General features: G+C 47.3%; 1 protein-coding gene across 2 annotated transcripts in view; it reads right to left on the bottom strand.

Annotated features, from left to right (window-relative positions):
* The window catches only part of samd12 (sterile alpha motif domain containing 12), a 53,242-nt gene that overhangs the window by 21,228 nt on the left and 12,214 nt on the right, over nt 1–19,800 (bottom strand). For both annotated transcript variants that reach the window (XM_067256560.1, XM_067256559.1), the window contains exons 3-4: nt 15,923–16,052; nt 9,097–9,237 (exon numbers count right to left, since the gene is read on the bottom strand). In XM_067256560.1, the coding sequence (XP_067112661.1) occupies nt 9,097–9,237; nt 15,923–16,052 (271 nt within the window). The remainder of the gene's footprint in view (nt 1–9,096; nt 9,238–15,922; nt 16,053–19,800) is intronic.

Here is a 19,800-nt window from a genome sequence, read left to right as displayed (position 1 = left end):
CAGTTGTAGGCTGGACACCCTAGGGTCTTGCGTAACCCTCACCTCCACATGTCAAGGATTCATGCATTAGATCACTGCCTTTGATGCTTAACACAACACATTCGTCACACCTCATGGTCTCGGAGACGAGAGCAGAATGGAACAAGACTCCAATACAGCTCAGCCATCTCAACAGATTTATTTATCTATTTTCCTGGCAAGGGAAAAACAACACAGTCCAGCAGCAAATCCATAGACATATCACTTTACCTATGGTGCAGTAAGCACACACGCAGACACACACAGACACGGGTGCATACAGAGACACAGATACACTTACAAACACACACACACACGCAGACACACACAGACACGGGTGCATACAGAGACACAGATACACTTACAAACACACACACACACACAGGCAGGCACACACACACACACACTACCTCTGCATTGTTCTGAGAAAACCTGCAGCGTACGCAGTGCTAAAACCAGTGGGTGGAACGAACACAGAGAGGAGGAGCACAGCCAGTCATCCTCTGGTACAGCCATGCACCATTTCCTCTTTCCACTAAAACACACACACGCGACCTACAGTGTGGGCTTGTTTACCTGGAAAATAACACTGCTACCTCATCACACCAGACAGCCAACTGTATCCCTACACAGGGGTGCTAAATATCACTACACTCAGCATAGTATAGTTCCATTTACTGGAACTGTCAATACAATGGACGATTAAGTATAAGTATCGGATGACGGTGCACCAGGGGGTGATATCAGTTCAGCCTCCACACTCTGGTCTATAGGAAACCCCATGATGTTCGTCAAGGCTGGTTAACAGCACATGTGCTGGCTGCTATTGTTCTTGTTGCATCAATCTAGGTCATGAAGGCTCATTCATTGGACAGAAAAAAGCATATGGCACCAAAGTAATTATCCATGCACTAGCAGACAAGGATCTGCTTTCATGGCCTCAAAACCTTATTTTGCAAATGCCTCAGCGAAGAGGAGGAGGAAAAGATGACAGATGAAGAGCAACATAAATGTCATGCAAATGTATTTTTGACAGTGTGCTACCAGCTGTGTACTATACATCACACTAGCCCATCTAGCCAAGTGGTGCTACCCCTAACAGCCCAGCAGAGGTCCAGCAGGTAGCCATGTCTGGGACAGGTTTGGGAAATATGAGCCTGTTTTTCTCTAAGAGAATACCAGTATTGAATGAGATTGGCTCTGATGGAAACACTTGTGGCAGAGATGTTTGAGCAGTCTTGGGAGGTGTGGCAGCTCCGTCTGATGGAGCGATGGTGGGTGATAAAGAGGTGGAAGCACAGCCGGACTGTTGCCCAAAATATGGGGGATGGGACAAACCGGGGGCAAAAGAGGCCCTTGGATGACCAGACTGTGGAAAGAGAGTGAGAGGAAGAAAGAGAAAGTGAGAAAGAGACAGAGTGAAAGAAAAAGCGTGAAGGAGAAAAGTCTAGAAAAGGAACAAAATAAAGTTGAAGTGAAAGCGAGAGAACGAGAGAGACTAGTACATACACGGCAAGTAAGAGAGGGCAAAAGAGAGAGTGAGGGAGAAAGAAAGAGACAGAGAAAGAGCGAGTGAGAGAGATAGATAGAGAGAGAGGGAGAAGGGGAACAGAACGTCATCCTTAGCTCCGGTATCAAAGGGGCAGAGGAAGATCAATCATGGGGAATAGCTAAAAGACCTTTCAATGAACCTGCTTTAATCTCCTGACAATGCTACAAACTGGCCTGGAAGTGGGGCTGCATGACGAGGCTCTGGGGTTTAATAACTCCCCCTGTGAACAGTGTAAATCTTTAATAGAGGGCAAGTTAGGCCTGCAGGCAGCTAACACACACACACACGCACACACACACACACACACACGCACACACACGCACACACTTTCCCAGGCACACACACACATTCACACTTTGATTGAGGTAGTTGACATACAGTGCATGGATAATACATAAATGTCCTGGTGCTCCAACAGATGGCAGTTGTAGCTTGGGAGGAGCATATTCTAATATTATAGCAAGTGTAGGCAAGGATGAGCATTGATTCACTCACACAAGTTCACAAAAAACCATACTGTACACACACACACACACGCACACACAAACATACACACACTGAAATTAGAACAGACTCAGGGAACATTGAGAGTGAGGATGATAACACTAGCTACTTACAAATAAAAGCCTCATTTATATTTCAACCTCTTGGCAACCCTTGGCTGTAAATATTTATAAAGTAATTAAAATGAAAGTTATAACTCTCTGATGCTCCAAGTCCTGTGAATTAATTTATTCTCGGTAACGGATAAAAGCCATTGCTGGCTTGCTATTAATTCAGTAAACCCGAAGAGACTGAACCATAGCAAAATGCCTCTAAAATCCGACCTGTTAGGAGAACACAGTCCAGCAATACTCAAATTAGTGAAGCTATTTTGAGAGTACTGTACATTGGTACAAGAACATTGGACTGTGACAATTTCACAATCTAACAGCAGCAGTCATGAATCTAGAAGTGCAAATTGCAAGTCTTGAGGTTCCGCTACAACTGTCCCGACAGCAAGTCTGGTGTGGTGATGTTTGTCCCCACAGGTTTGCTTACACCTCAGATTGACATCATTGGTTTACATGCAACAAAAATACTCCTTCTTTGATCTCGTCTTGTTTCATGCTGCATGACATTTCATCCTCTAAACAAAGACCAGCACAAGATAATCACTTTTTATGCTGTTATGCTATTTGTAAAATGTTCTAATTAAATAAAGCAATTTCTGACATTTTGGCAGGCTAATAAGCGCAAAAAATAAATAAAATGTATGGCACTAATTACATTGGATGACAAACATTTCTTGATCAGTAACGGGGATGCAAGAATATTCTCTTTCACTGCCTTGCTTGGCGCTTCTTAATGTTGTGCTAGGGAAGAGAGGAGGAGGAAGAGGAGGGTGTGGACAAAAGCCTGGGTAAGGGCCCACTCAGAACACAATCAGGTCGATTTGTAACCCGGGAGCTTGAGTTACCGTCGACAACAATAGAGAGGAATTAGCTCTATTTGTTTGGCCCTGTAGGACTTACAGACCAGAAGATTAGGTCATTAGAGGCGCTTGTCCTCTGTAGGCAGGTTATGCAAGAGGCTAAATGAGAAAGTATTCAATAAAGGTGGATTAGCCTCTATTGCGACACAGATATGGTCAAACTGCACTACTACACTAGCTGTATTGCATCAATATTGATAATACTAAATCGCAAACCGTGTTTACTTCACTTTCATCGCTAAAAGCTGTCCTGAACAAGTAATAGCTACTACTTGACAAATGACTTTGTTTTGGTGTCTTTGCTTTTTGAGAATAGATAAAGACAATGTGTGACAGTTATCAGGCCAAAACCAAAGTTAACAACCGTCATCAATCACGTTTGCCCCGGGAGTGAGGAATGTTACAATAATAACGGTTTAGCAGGTGCACGCCTGTCACCGAGCTTGCCGTCTTATATCCTCGACACCCAAATAATGATCCACAGCTCAACGTATGTACATCATTTCCTTTTATAGTAGCTCCGTGATACGCATCATTTCCTCGACTGGACTCCCTCGCTCCCCATCTTGCTCGCTGTCTGTCTGCTTTTACGACCGTCCGTCTGCATCGCCCGCAACACATGTTAAGCGTTGCTGGCGCATTTGTCTAAATAAAGGCGTGTCGGATTCATACACCTGCTGCCTGTCTACTCAGACCGTATCCACTACTATTCCAGAAACTGATATGTCCACTAGGAGATTAGCCAAACCCTCCTGACCCGTATTCGTATAAGTGAGTGGTTCACCATGACATTAAAGTGTTATTCCTGTAAGGTACTTTGTGTAGGCTATAGTACATATACTGACGGGTGGTAACCTTTTATTCAGGACACATGGTCTCAAAAAGGTATTCAAGCCCTGCGAGATTTAAATGGAGACTCTTTACGTAGCTTTCAAGACCTTGTCACCCGTTACAATATTCCCAAGCATTCTCAGTTGTATTATTTCAGGTTAAGATCAGCCTTTAAAACCTGCTGCATACTGTGGGGTCCTGACTTTGAGAGCTACATTTTTTTTAATAAATGCTGCATAGTCCCTGAAGATTATATTTATTGAGTTGTTTTGGATCAAGGGTACTAAAAGAGTAGATTTTACGAATTTTACGAAGCCCTTTCAATGGTTTAAGTACAATTTTCGAATTTAGGTCTAGGGTCGAGTTCAACCTATATTTTGGAGACTGGTCCTTACTAATGGTAGTGAAACTAGAAACACAGCCCTGAAGACACAAAACTTTATTGTAAAGCTGTACTACAGAAAGCTGGAGAGGAGAGGTTAGACTCCAGCATTAACGCTCCCCCCACAAACTGGCATGACGCTTCTTTAAGGTCACCATGGCAACTAACGAAAAGCCTACAAAACACCTCATCTTAAGTGCACTCTCTCACTGCTCCCCGGTTGTATACATTAGCGTTGGGGCCACGCCCGCTATACTGTGTACTAACAAACTGTATGGCCAGGGGAAATGGCTGGCCTGGGATATGGCCCTGGGCCGGAGCAGCAGCCCTGGGAGTGTCCTGGCTATTGATCCAGGTCGGGAGATGGTGACTGAGTGGCGGGAAGCGGGCTTCATGGGTCGTGGCGTCTAGGTTCCTGAGAGGCTGCCCGGGCGCTGGCGGTCAGACGGAGGCTGTAGACGACCACTGGGGCGCTAGACTGAGTGGAACCGGCGCGCTGCCTCTTTTTAATAGGTCTTCATTTCTCGGTAAACGGATGAACGCGGCTCCACACAGGGAAACTGAAACCGGATGACCCGGTTGATTTAAAATGAAAGGAAAAAAAGGAAAAGAAAACAAGAAAATGAGGGCGCTCTTGGCCTCATCGATCTGCTGGATTCTGCTGATGTTGAGCCCAGCAGTGATTTAGGCAAAAGTAAACATTTGGGAAGTTCACGTTAGGGGCTTGACTTTTATGCAGATTTTACAGACAGATCCTGATTCATTTAAATATTAGCTGTCCTTTCTCCAGACACTGGCTGCATACAAGCCATATTGAGGGCCTTCCGGCTGAGGTAACAGAGAGCTGTGGTCTACATTCTGTGAACCATAGAACCTGTGCGAGATATAGCTCAGTCTCTGTAAAAAACAGAGGGTCAAGGTTCAACAGTGTGTGTGTAGTTCCTTGCATATTATAGTTGACTACAGTCCTACAGCCTCGGGCCAAATCTACCTGCCCGACTTTTCTCTTTTCCTCTCTCTCTCTCTATGGGTTTTTTCCTCCATCTTTTCAATTCTGGTGATGCCCTCTCTCCTTCTGCCTCATTAGGAGATCTGCACGTTGTTCATGCTTCGCTGCGTCCCTCTTTCGCGTCCTTGAGAGACTAGAGAGGTTAGACGGACAGAAAGAAAGAGGGAGAGGAAGAAAGAAAGGACGAGAGAGATGGTTCAGTTTGTATTCTTGTATTTCTACACTTCTCCCTGGATAAAACCTGATGAAGATGTGCTTCCACGTTCCAGCCTTGGCATTCTCCTGCTTCCTCAATGCTCGACTGCTTTGGGTACAAAGCAGACAAGATGGCGATTGGGCAGGCCTGGTCGGGGAGTGTCGAGCAGGGGAGGAAACAGAGCTCTAATTGGTAACCAAGGCAAGGAGCCTTGACTTCACATGGAGGGGAATTACAGCCTGAGGTAATCAAAAAAGGGGATATTTCTTTTCATAACACCATGCTGTTTCATCCTCGTTCCAAAACACCACGGCTGTGTTTCCGACAGAGTACTGACAGCAGGGGCGGCTTCATTATCCAGGCTGGCTCTCAACACGCCTGGATGAATGGACGATGCCCCCCTGAAAAGGCAGGTGTAATTACTCCTCTGTATTTCAAATCATTATTAGCGTTAGCCGTGTTGCTACATTGTCCTTCGCCACGAGTAGCCCTGCGCCGAGGCGGCCGTTTCCCTTCACTAATGAGGCGAGGTGGAGAACAGGCGGTTCCGCGAAACAGCGTCATTATTTTCTTCTCTATGACACCTGACCTTATGAATACAAACCAAGATTGGCACCTAATATGCAGTGTCACCTAAGACATCCACACTGTGTTCACTCCATTCGAACCAGGAATTAGGTAGGCATCATTAAATATGATATTACCATATGGCTTTATGTATCTAGGAAGTGGGGGTGGATGGGATTGAAAAATTGGCTTTTTCCTAACCTTAATCACATCTTTAAGGTGTAGAGCTGCTGCAGATACTGTCTCTTAAGGGGATATCGCTGACAGGGAATTTTGAAAAAGAATTAATTTGACCTGCCTGGGAGAGGAGGGGGTAGGATGGGGGGGGGAGAGCTCCAGGATAATGAGAGCACTCAGCTCCCCAGTCTGGGGCCACAGATACTCCCTTTCACTGAAAGGCCCGGAGGAAAGACTCTATACTCACTTCACTTAAGACTCCTTTAGGGCCAAGATATCGCCGTTCACTAAAGAGCACAGGGTAATGACTATATCCACCAAAGAACACTGAGTAAAGGGCTCTGAGCACCAAGAGTCAATTCATCACTCTGCCTGGAGCGAGGAACAGCGGTGGCCTAGTACAGTGCAGTCCACAGAGGGAACGGATCTCATCACTCACACCCGGAGGCTACGATCCTTCCCCAGACAACTCACCTGCTTGATAAGGTGTTTTGATTGATAAACGTGATAGGTTCTCTACGGCAGAGTGCTGTGTTTAGGAGTAGAGAAAACAGATGACCCCAGAGTAAGGTCATAGCAGAGAGACATAGCAGGAACCACACCCACATTGTGGAGAAGATTAGGAGTGGTCTGAGGTCTGTAATTGTTCACCGCATATCAGCAAAGACAGAGAGAGGGTGCTTCCCAGCGGCCATCTTGCCCTCGCTCACACTAGATGAACCCTGTTGTGCTCTATGTCTATATACTATAAGAAGGGTACTGTACCACTTGACAAATAGCATTTATTCCTGATTCTCTGGGCTGTGTAATTCAAGTTTCAGAAAAAGCAGTCTGCTTGTGCCTAATGCTGTGTTTATGAGTTGATCTGTAATGAAGAGATGCTATTGAAAAACATCATAAATCGTTAATAGCCATGAAATTGAATACAGAAAATAGCAATCATTTGGGTGGGGGCGTTCAAACAATACAGGACTTTCCACTTTCCATTCAGCGAAGCAAAAACGAATAAAACTGAGTCTGATGACACTGAGATTGAGTTGAACCAACAGACCAAAAAAACTATTCGATTTAATGTCAATGGTAATATTCAAGTTTAGTCAAGTTTGATGTGGCGATTTTAGTTAAAGATTCCTCAATCCCATCTTGTGATTGTCATCAAAAAGCTGACTGGAACATTTATGCACTTGACACATCTTTGCGCTTGCAACAGAATGTTGTGTGTCAAGATTGGGCCAGTATCCATGGCTACAGATGCAGAATACAAAACAGACCTACCATGTGACACTTAAGTAGATTACTGCTCCCAGCAATTGATGACAACATATATGTGTCAGTGAGAACCACTGGGAGTCAGGTGGCTGAGCGGTTAGGGAATCGGGCTCGTAATCTGAAGGTTGCCAGTTCGATTCCCGGCCGTGCAAGATGACGTTGTGTCCTTGGGCAAGGCACTTCACCCTACTTTCCTCGGGGAGAATGTCCCTGTACTTACTGTAAGTCGCTCTGGATAAGAGCGTCTGCTAAATGACTAAATGTAAATGTAACCAAGCTACTGCTGGAAACAGTCTACTGGTCTGCTAATATAGGGCTGACCTCTCTATGGCCACAGCTATCTGTCCAGCACTGTGGGTTTCCCTCTACATTTTCCAGCGTGAAAAATGTCAACGCAGAAGCAAAGCACAACGCTTTGCTTCGCTGCGTCGCTGCGCTTCCTGACCGACGCCGTTGTTGAAGTCTCTGTGGCAGGCGCTGTTTCTAGCGGGAGGCCGTAGATTCCGTCTCTGCGCCTTGCGCTGCCGTGGCAGCAAGCTCTCTGTTTCCTGGTGAGCTCTTCTCAATTAAAGTTGTGCGTGTGTTGTTGTCTGGGCATTATCCTGTGTGAGGCTGGATCACGCCATCCATGTGGGTTGTTAAGTGATATAATAAATGAGGTGTGAACTGCATGTTGCTGTGGAGGGGAGGGATGTAATGGCTGCATTTGTCTGCACTGGCCCAGTGTGCCTTAAAGGTTAATCACTGGCGGTCTCCTTAATTCTGTCTGGAGTACACCGCAGTAATTACTGTTCATCTTTCCAACTTTTTTTCTCCACCTTTTTCTCTCTCTCTCACTCCCTCACTTTTCTTTCTGCCATCTTTGTCTTTTTCTCTGCTGCTCTCTCTCTTAACGACTTTTCTCCTTCTACTCATTTCTTCTACCTGTTAGGCCCTCTGTCAATGTCCCCACCAAGTCCTCCCCATCCTTGGTCTCTGTTCCTGTGTTGGCCTTCTCTCACCTCCTCTCTCGCTCTCCTCCCTCGCCTCACACTACTCTGGCAAGTGATGGAGAGCCTCTGTTCTTGGTTCTTCGCAATCTCCCCCCCCCACCCACCTCCATCTTCTCACCCAATGCCCCCCCCCCTTTTCTCTCTCAGTTTTCTCTTCTCCCTCTAGGCATCATCAACTCCTGCCTGTTCTTAGGACATTTCTGTCCTTTCAGCTCTCTCTCTCTCGCTCGCTTCCTCATTTTCTCACTATTGCTTCATTTTCTCACCCTCTCCTTCCTCTCCTTCTACCGTTAGCATCACCCATTGAGTGTTCCAGAAGCAGTACCAGTCTCTCTCTGGCATGTATCTGGGAGGGAGGGGGCTCCGAGGACGCTTTTGGGGGAGAACCAAGGGGAGAAAAAGGCATGACACTGCTCTCTCTCTCTTTCTCTTTCTGTCTCTCTCTCTCTCTCTCTCTCTCTCTCTCTCTGTCCATCTCTCTCTTTCCATCTGTCTTTCCTCATTCTCTCGCTCTGGCTTTCTCTTCCTACCTCGAACTCTCTCTTCATCTCTTTTTCCCCGTCTCTCAGAGTTGTGTAGCTTGTGTGTGGAGCTGCTGTGTTGTCCTGGTGGTGTGGAGACTTGACTACCTTGTGTGAGTAGCTGCAGGGTCCTGACTTCCTCGCGGACGCGGAGCTGCAGGACCTGCTGCAGGATGTACTGCCTCTGGGCCTCCTGCATGATCCCCATTCGCTCCAGCTTCCTGTCCGTCAATCTCATCAGGGCGCGGCCTGGAGGCAGGGATGGAGCGAGAGGGCGAGGAAGAAGTGTAGATTAGAGATAAAGAGAGGAGAGAGGGTGAGGAAAGGAGAAAGAAAGAAAGAGAGAGAGAGGGAGAAGACAGAGAATTAAACATCCTTCACATCGGAACTCAACCTCTCACTGTTTATGGTGCCATTGAATCCACCGCAGATTCGAACACACTTGCTTTCATTGAAAAACAATTTCTCCCCATTAACCACATCTTTCTTTACACCCCCCACCCCTGAGTCCCCTCCTTCCGCATCTAGGGGGCACAGCTCTAGATCCCCTAATTTAATCTGCCCCCATATCTCCTCCTTATCTTTTCTAAAACAGGGATTTTGGAGGGAGATAAGAGAGGATGGAAGTGCAGTCTAATTAATTACTCTCATTATGGCGGCATGTTTAGAGTGTGGGACTGGGAGCCGATAGAAGATCATTCTGTGAGATTACTGAGAATTAGAGACGGACCCCTGTAGATCCCCCCCCCCTCCCCCCCCCTCCTGCCCTATACACACACTGATACACACACACACAAATACACACTCTTCTCACTACGCTACTTCCTGCTAATGACTGTGGGGCCGAGCTTCTTCCTGATTGGCCCACAGCCCATTAACTTTCCCCGGCTTAGAGACTCGCAGCGGGAAAACCATGGTCTGTCTGTCACGTGTTCTCTCCTTTCTCCCCCCGCCCCACACATTTCTCTCTCTTCATCCCTCTTTCCCCTCTCTCACTCCATTTGTGCTCCAACACCTCTTTCACCTCTGCCTCTCCATCCCCTTCACACATCTCTCTCCCCTCTGTTTCTGCCTCCACTCCCACGCACCTTCTCCTCCACACATTTCCAACGCATCACACCATTGTTATATCCTCTGAGTTGTATTGTACATGACTTTATTAACGGCCATGTCGATTGCAGAAGGACCAGACGTTTCGATATTTCAGTTAGACACTGCTGCGAAGGTTTCGTGGACAGTGTTGTAGATTCATTTGGCCTTTCTCAGACCTCGTGTAAGCACCTTACTGTCTCCACACAAAGTCTGGCAGTCAGAGAGAGCTTATTTCTCGGAGCAGTGAGTGCTATAACTCTTGAGATTTTTGGCACACCTCCCTGCACTTACAAAAGAAACCCTTTGCCGGGTACTACGGCTGAGGGGGCAGGATATGCTAAACTGGTATAAGAGGCTGGGACACCAGATACGGGTTTAATGAGCGCCATTAACGTAACACTAAGCAGCCCTACACAGAACACACACACAGGCCTGGGAGACCAAGAGACAGGACAAAGAGGAGGAGATGAGTAGATGGAGAGGTTGAGCGGAAGGGAGGCAGTGATGGATCGAGATGGAGAGAGAGTGATGGAGAAAGGTTCTTACAGACTCTAGTCTATGATTATTGACCTTTACTTTACAAAGCAACAAAGCCTGTGCCATAACAAGCATACATGGCTGCTGAATGAAATCAGAGGTATTGTATATCAGATAAACACCATTGCGGTCTCAGCAGTGCATTAACAGCTGGTGTGGAGAGCGTTTTTCTCGTCATCGGAATCACACTGACAGTGTGTGAATGAGAGGACAGCAGCGGCATGTGTGTGTGTGTGTGTGTGTGTGTGTGGGTCAGTGTGTAAATGTGTTGGTCTGTGTGTGTGTGTGTGTGTGTGTAAATGCGTTGGTGGAGATGCTTGAAGATTAGAGCGTTCGGAGCAAGCAGCCAGTTCTGATCGTCGGTGCCAACACACACCACTCCTTCCGGTAGCAGAGAGACCCGTCTGGGAATCCAAGCAGAACGCCTCTGAGAGAAGTCCAAAAGTTTCTTCCAAAGATCTGCTTCTGACTCATTACATCCACATTCCCAGCATGCCACAGCAGGGCGTTTATCCAACCACAATTAAGACACAGAGCTGTGGTGGAGAGGACTAGAAAATTAGGAAGATAGGTACATGTGCTCATGAAGAGGGTAAGATGGAAAGCTTGGTGTGTTGGATTGAAAGGAGCAACCACTGGTGTGTTTAATTAGGCCCAGTGGTGTGTGGGAGGTCAGAACAGACCATCACACTGTTATGGAAACAACCCAGATACACAGATTTTAGCATCCCCATCTCTCTCTCTCTCTCTCTCTCTCTCTCTCTCTCTCTCTCTCTGTCTCTCTGTCTCTCTGTCTGTCTCTCTCTATTTCTCTCCCTCTCTTGGTCTCTCTCTTTCTCTGTCTCTCTCTCACACACACTGACTCATCCCTGGGTAAGGTAACAGTACTTGTATTTCTATCAGTGTGTAATCATTTTGTCTCCCCTGCCTTGGGTATTATGATGGGAACACTGCCAAACAACAAAGCTATTTTTACTTCATCTCCTGTATCCACTTCTTTGGCCAATTGACTGAGAAAATGATTTAAGGCCCTTCAGCCTCTTCACTTGCACAATATTGATTGGATTTAAATGTCCCTCCCACTCTCGGTTTGTCCGCCGTGAAGCCAGTTTGGCTTGCCCGAGCAGGACCTGTCCTTTCTGTCTCGCTCTCTCTCTCTCTCTCTCTCTCTCTCTCTCTCTCTCTCTCCAGTCTCTCTCTCTCTCTCTTTCTCTCCAGTCTCTCTCTCTCTCTTTCTCTCCAGTCTCTCTCTCTCTATCTCTCTTTCTCTCCAGTCTCTCTCTCTCTCTCTTTCTCTCCAGTCTCTCTCTCTAAGGCTGGGGCTGGGATCTGGTAGCTATCGCACACGCACACAGACACACACAGACCACAGGAGCATGCACGCACACGCACACACACAGACGCCTGCACACGCACACAGTCTTGTGACTTCATCGTGCTTTGTTAGTTATGACACTGGGAGTGCAAATTCATTATGGACATACAGACTGGTAAGGCCAGCAAACAAATTATTTGATGAACTAGCAGCTCAGAACGGGCATATACGGCTCCCCTTCCCCTGCCCACACACACACACACATTAGATGAATGGGTTTAGGGAGAGTAGGCCTCCCTCAGTGTGGAGAGAGAGGACAGATTAATCTACAGATATGTCCTGGCACGGTCAACCACGGCTTTGATGAATGGGAGCTTATAGTGCATGCGCACACAGGCACGCATATGCACTCCACACCACAGGGCAAAATACTGAAATATGTAACTAAAGTTCACACACGTACAGCACTTCACACACAGCTAGAGGAGTGTGTGCGAAAAAAGAGTGCTTTGTGTGTGTGTGTGTGTGTTTGGGTGAGTTTCTCCTCAGGTGAATCGTCCACATGAGAGCGGACATACCAGACATAGCTCTGGTGCAGCTGTGTGTGTGTGTGTGTGTGTGTGTGTGTATTTGTCCTCTAGGTACGCGTCTCACCGTTCTCTGGTTACTCTCCAACAGGGGCGTAGCCTGGACATTATTTGTAGGGGGGCCAGCTCTGGCCAGTCTTCTATTTGGGGTGGCACTTGATTGTCAAAAACGACTATTTTAAAACTCACACACCGCATCACTCAGAGCAGCAGTTTTCTAACGGTATCCAGTGGTTAGCTGCTAGTCTCCATTGAAGCGCTGTCAGAATGCAAGTACGTTGGTTTGTGTCTTGCGCTGTTGATGGGGGCGTGGCCCAACATGTTGCGAATATGGGGCTTGTAGCATAAGTGACAAATGCCAATATAAGACGACTTTATAAAAAAAATACTAATGCATTTATTTCAGCTTTATACCGTTTCTGTCCAGGAAGGTTTAAAAAAAAAAGAAAAAAAAGAAAATAATGGGGGCCGGCAGGGTGGCCATTCTCTGGCCAATGGTGGCCGTGGCCCCCCTTGGCCACCACATGGCTACACCCCTGCTCTCCAAACTTGTGCCTGACTCCCAACACACAGCAAACTCACTCACCCACCAAGATACCTCCATCCCAGGTAAGCTAGAAAGCTAGCCATGTGGCCTCTCTTGCTAAGACTGAAGTATGGAACAGTTCCAGAGCGGTTCCAGAGCTGCTGAGCTGGTAGTTTCTCTCTTAATGGCCATTCCAGGGAGGCACATTGAGCCTGTTATAATGGTCTCTCTTCCACTCTCTATCTCTCACTTTGCCTGCAGGATTCATCCTCTCATCTCTCAAGTGCTGCTCAGGCTTCGTGCCTGGCATAGAGGACAATCAAACGCAACCTTTCACCTTCCATCCACGCTATGACTCATCAAAACAACGTCAGGCTAAGAGACGGCCACTAAACCAGCCGGGATGAGTCACGGGGGGGAGGGGGCTGGGGGGGGGAGGAAATGAAAGGTGGAAACAGAAAAGCCCAAGGGCGTCTGGGGTGTACTCCTGAAGAGGACCGACCCCTCACACCCCCACCCGGTGAAGATAATACCCCACATCATCTCATCACAGCTGAGGTCACTGTATATATGTGGTCCAGGTCCTTTGTTCCCTTGGTTTTATTATGACTGTAGTGTAGTCTCTGTTGTGCAGCATGGACAAGCCCTGGTACATGCCCCCTCGCGACCCGCCCTGTCCCTCCGACGAGACGAGAGGATCCGCTCCTCTCCGGTTCCATTAGCAGCGTCACCCCGAGACCCGTCACGTGTGCTGGCTGGCCAGCCACGCCACACACTCTTCGCTGCAGTCTGCATCTCATTCTCCTGTTGTCTACATGTCGTCTCAGAGTCCACCAAATTTCCATGTTCTAATTCCACGCAGTCCTCCATGAGGGGGACGATAATTCAATCGTCGCCTGCTTTCTTCTTCTCTCTCCCCTCTCTTTCCCTCCCTCTCTTTCCCTCTCTTGCTCTCCCTCCCTCCCTCTTCCCCTCTCTTACTCTCTCTCACACTCTTTCTGACAACATCCCTCTCTGTTTCTGATTAGATATGTGTCGGCTGGCCCCTCTTCTCCGACTACACCTACGGTATCTGTAAATGTGTATTTAACTGGTGCACACACTCTCGCACACGAGACGCGCTCTTTGTAATTACACCAGATTAGGGACTAATGTCTAATTATGCCTTAATATGCTTTAATGCATTTTTAATGACAGCTTTGGTATTGGAAGTCAAAGTAGGGCCTGTCTGTGGTGAGCTGAGGGGGGGGGGGGGGGGGGGGGGGGGGGGGGTTGGAGTTGGGTGGGGGTTGGGGTTGGGGTGGGGACATTCTCTGGCACCGTACTGGAGCCGTGGAGGGCCTGGTTTGGACGCTGCAGCTCATTTATTGATTCACTACAGTTGGGCCAGAACCAATCACATCAAGTGGTGTCAATGTCTGAGAAAGGCAGTGTCGTGTTTTCATTTGGAAATAGAAAGAGAGAGAAGGCTGGAGCCTTCATATGGTCCCTACTGGAACTGAGGAGAGCTGGGGAACTGTTCTGCCTATGTCACCTATACTCAGATGGGGGTTTTGCATGTGTGTGTATGTCAGATATGTGTGTGTTTGTGTGTGTGTGTGTGTGTGGGGGGGGGGGGGTCTGTATGGTTGTGTGTTTGTGCATCTGTATTTGTGTGTGCATTGTTCTGTATATGTGTGGGGGTGAGTATATGTGCGTGCATGCCTTGCAATGTATTCATTGTCACTGTTTGTTTGTGTAAACAGGATTGTTTTTCGCAACAATGTATCATTCATCATTTGAATGTGTAGTTAATTTTAATGGAGCAAAGATGTGCATGATATTGCAGAGATTGATTGGGATGCAAATTGCATTGTGGGGCCCAATCAGCACGGCCGTAATTGGGTTCTGTTAATTAATGCTGGATATGATGACAAACTGAATCCCTTGCATGTTTTACGCATATCATCATCTCCTAATTAGGTTAGCCGTTAACTCTTCACCGACTCCTCTGATCGTCACAACAACAGGTCACTAAGCCGATGCTAACCTCACATGTGAACGGCATTTGTTTCATGAATAATAACACATTTTATTCAAGGCGCCTTTCTCGGCACTCAAGGACACCGTACAGGGGTACACAAGACATTAAAAGCAGCAAAAGCAACAGCATTGGGGAAGACTAATGAAAAAATGCATTATTTAAAGACACTTTAGCATTTTAGTCTTTGGTGGACCTCGTGCCTTTGCTGTTTCTGAGAACCGGAGGTACAGGTACAGGATTGTAGGCTGGTTATGACATCGTACTCTACAGCTCTGCAGCAAAGCGATGCTGAGGTCAGATGAGAGGAGAGACCTAATGTGTGATCATGATGAAGGCAGTAATATGTTCCATCTTCTGCTTTTGGTGTCTCTTTTCATCCGGTGTCGTTCTCTCTGCGTGCGATGTGAAGGGCCACCAGCTGGGGATTCTGGGAAGCGGCGTGTTCTTCTTATTAATGGAACACCGGCACCGGCGGAGCCCACATGCCGAGAGCTTAACCTGGACGACCCCTCTCGGCGGCCACGGCGGGCTAAGTGCATCATGGCTAGAGTGGCGGTTCGCCGGCTCACTCTGGCCGGAGCAGGGGCAGATAAACGTTCTAATGTTCTAATGTAATCGTCTGGGCTCTGAGATGGGTGAGAGCGCGCCAATTAGCAGCTGCGTCGTTAAGCGGAGGGTCATTAGCGAGCTGGTGTGGGGGTGACCTTGAAGGGCCTCGTTAGGGGGAATGATTGACAGGGCAATGGCGACGCTGGCAAAAGACGGGAACAGGTCGTGCAAGAGGAAGGCCAGCTGGCTATGAGGGAGCGAGAAGTGGGACACAAATCAGCCAATACACACACACACACACCTACCTGTGATGTCGTGCTGTTTGAAGGAGTCGCTGTAGATCTGGTGCTGGTTGGGGCAGTGCTTCTTCAGCCACTTGCACACATCTTGCTGGGTCCACAGGGCTACTGGCTTTGACAGCCTTACGTTCCCCGGCTGATGGACACAACAGAGGGAGAACACACACGCATGAGCACCTGTGCAGTGGGTCCAGTACGTCACACTTGAACCTGTTTGTTACTGTGTCTAGTTACTTCTTCTATTCTAGTTATTCTAGTTACTGTATCTAGCAGTCGAGGTGTGCGGCAGTTTTTTTTTTTTTTGTCAGTCATACGACTGAACTGCTGCATTGGTTCACACTTGACGGTAGAGACCTCACCCTTACTGTTAGTGGAACTGTTATTTTCCCCTTCGCATTCTCTAATCCTGTTTTCTTCTCTCTCTCTCTCCCCCTCCCAACCCATTTGGTGTGGGGGGTTGAGCTGTAAACACCTGCCAGAACGCCGGTCTACCAACGTCCGACCTAGTCTCCGAGTGGACATCAGCCTCCTATGATGGACCACACAGGGTCGTGCTGACGCTCGCCAACTCAGAGCACTGAGTTGGAAGTCTCAATACCTATGTTTCAACATCCATTTGCATGTTCTTATTCTGTTGATGCATGACCATGTTTAGCCCATGGTCTGCACCTCTCTGTCAACCCTCTCTGGAGGAAGGGATCCCTCATCCAATTGCTTCAAGGTTTCTTAAAAAAAAAAAAAAATCTCAATAGGGGAGGCAGATGGCTGAGCGGTTAGGGAATCGGGCTATTAATCAGAATGTTGCCGGTTTGATTCCGGGCCGTCAAAATTACGTTGCGTCCTTGGGCAAGGCACTTCACCCTACTTACTTCGGTGGGAATGTCCCTGTACTTCCTGTAAGTTGCTCTGGATAAGAGTGTCTGCTAAATGACTAAATGTCAATAAGGCTTTCCTGGGAGTTATTCCTTGTCTTCCTTGGGGGTGAAGGTTGGCTGAGGGGCTGTTGTACTAAGGGTGTATGTGAAGCCCTCTGTGACATAACTTGTGTAAAGGGCTATAAATAACATTTCGATTTGATTTGATTGCACAGTAGGTATGACAGCTGTAGAAGAAGCCCCACATTTCAGGGCTGCGGGACACAACATCAGGAAAGTGACGCATGACACAGAGGAAATACAACTACAACAATGAACAAGTGTGGAAGAAATTGGGATTTCCTGTGTGCTTACATTAATCACTAATCAATAGAACTAGTCATTGGATACTAGTTAGTACGTTTATCATGTAAGATTGCTATTAATAACAGTATATTGTGACCTGGTTGAGACCTAAGCTTGGTGTTGTGTTGTCATTTATGGTCAGAAGACTGGTTTTTTCTCCCAATCTGCAGATTGATAAATACGTATTAAAATCCAGAACTCAACTGAACTTAGTCACTCCGTTTAAGAAGAGACGGACAAAACACTTTCTTCATCACAAGTCAGTACTACCATTTGACCAAGGTCAATAACTTAATCCTCAGCAGCAGAAGTGAGGTTTTGTCCGAACTGAATGGCACATTAAACCAGTGGTAGGGGAGCCTTGGGAAGGGGCTTGTGTTACACTAAAAGCATGTGTACCTGAATGGCACTTACCCTTGAATTGTAGTACACTCACACACAAAGCACACATACACACACACACACACACACATACTTTACACAATATTACACACAGGCAAATACAGTTTAAATAATCACTAGCACACACAGACACCTGACACACAATCACATGCACCATCCTGTTATATTTGGCCAGGCAGATTAGTGGTGATTGACTGTGTTTCAGGACTTCTGGCATCATTTCCTTTAGATTGAGAGGCTAGTGAAATCACCAGCAGACAGAGGTGGTTAACATTTCACTTCCCACTCCCTGGGACTCCAGTGGGCTAGGTGTATTCAGCATGGTGCAGCATAGCAATACTGCACGCGTACACTCCATCTATGCCTGCAGGAAAACAAGGAGCTATGACTCTCCCGCGCGCTCTCTCTCTCTCTCCCTCTCTTGCTCGCACCCTCTCTCTCTCTCTCTCTCTCTCTCTCTCTCTCTCTCTCTCTGTCTATGGTTTTCTCAACCCTTTTTATCCTGTTCTTTTCTTTCTCTCGCCTGCCCTCCTTCCCTTTTATCTGTCCCTCTATCTCTGCCCTGGTGAATGGAGAGAGGGAGTGTGGGAGAGAAAGAGAGTAAGGGAGAGAGACCAGAGGAGGCATCGCAAGGCAGGGAGGGTGACATCGTACACTGCCTCTGTGGCGACATGACTGGCCACGTGTAAGCTGAGTCTGTAGGGAGGGCCTCAATCTCTCCCTCCTTCCTCTCCCCCCCACCCTCACCAAATACCGCTATCCCCCCTCTCCCTACCTCCCTGCATACCTCAATTCCTCTCTCTCTCTTTCCTTCACTCTCTCTGCCACCATGACGTTGCAGAGAAAAACACATTAACCATTAAATACAGCTCAGCTCAATGCTAATTAACCCTGACTAGCAGCCTGGGGCGCTGATGAGAGAGAGAGGTAGAGAGCGAGAAAGACGGAGAGAAGAGCTGGATGAATTAGAAAAACTAGCTTGGGTCATGAGGGACAAGGGATGGCAGGGAGAGACACAGACAAATAGAGAGAGAGTGTGTGTGAGGACAGCAGAGCATGGGGCGGAGATCAGGAGATAGGGACAGATTGTGGATAGGGACAGAGAGCTGATGGATGTGACATGTGGGGGGTGGGGGGGGCAGCATTCTATCCCTTGGTGACGCGAGGGTGTGTGTCTGTGTGTGTTGCTGTGAGACACAGGAAGCATGTATGCAGTTAACCATGACGTTTCATAGTGGAAAGGACTATTTTTCCATAAGCTCATTACTAAGTCAATAGCCATCTGTGTTTTACATTCTGAGAGGGATGTACATTGTTGCTGGCCCTGCTTCAGTAGGTGAGGCCTTCTGGAGGTGGAGCGAAGAGAGAAGAAGGGAGAGAGAGAGAGACAGAGAGAGGGGGGGGGGCAATGAACCGGAGGAGAAGATTCATGCGCACAGCCTTGGTGTTCAACACTGCGGCCCAATTAGGGTTTTGAGTGACAGCTCTGGTGTATGAGACAAAAAAGGCAGGCTTTATTTTTTTATAAGTGAAATATGTCTGGGCATGCACTCACGCGCATAAACACACACACACACAGACAGACAGACAGACAGACACATGCACAGACAACACACATAGACAGACACACAAACACCAAGTTGTTGCGTTGGCCATGGTCTAATTAAAAGCCTTGTGTGGACCAGGCTTTTCTTGTTACCTTAGCAACAGAGCAAGGACAACCTCAAAAATAAATATCAGTATGTCCAATAAGAAAGCATTAAGACAGACAGTTCCTAAGGTGATGTGGACATTGAGAGACACTAACAACGCCCACGATAGCAGACACAATGAAACAACAATAAAGACCTCTACAAAGCTTCAAAGACTAGTCAAGTACAGTGTCTGTTCTTGAGTTTTAGGACTGTCTACCTGGCAGGAGAATGGTAGGAAAGACAGTAGGGGGTTACAGTACACCAACTATACAGCTGACTTTGGAGGTTAACGTATGATATCATCTGTTAGAATTAGCTAATATGCGACCAATCTGGCAGGAGTTAGCATCGTCGTCGATGCGTATTCACAGCGAATTAGGCACACTGGCACCATACACCCTGAAAGGCCTCTCTGGCCAATCAGTATTTTCACGTTTACAGTGCCACAGCACCACCTAGCGGTGGAGCCGTCCACCTGAACAGTGAGCGAGAGAGTGAGTGTAGGAGGTAATAAAAAGATTGTCTGGAGTTGTTCATGTCTTGCTGAATGGGAGTGAGTGGGCATCAG

This window comes from Osmerus mordax, chromosome 18 (genome assembly GCF_038355195.1).
Source record: "Osmerus mordax isolate fOsmMor3 chromosome 18, fOsmMor3.pri, whole genome shotgun sequence".
Taxonomy (NCBI): Eukaryota; Metazoa; Chordata; class Actinopteri; order Osmeriformes; family Osmeridae; genus Osmerus; species Osmerus mordax.
This window is presented reverse-complemented; position numbering and strand designations above follow the sequence as displayed.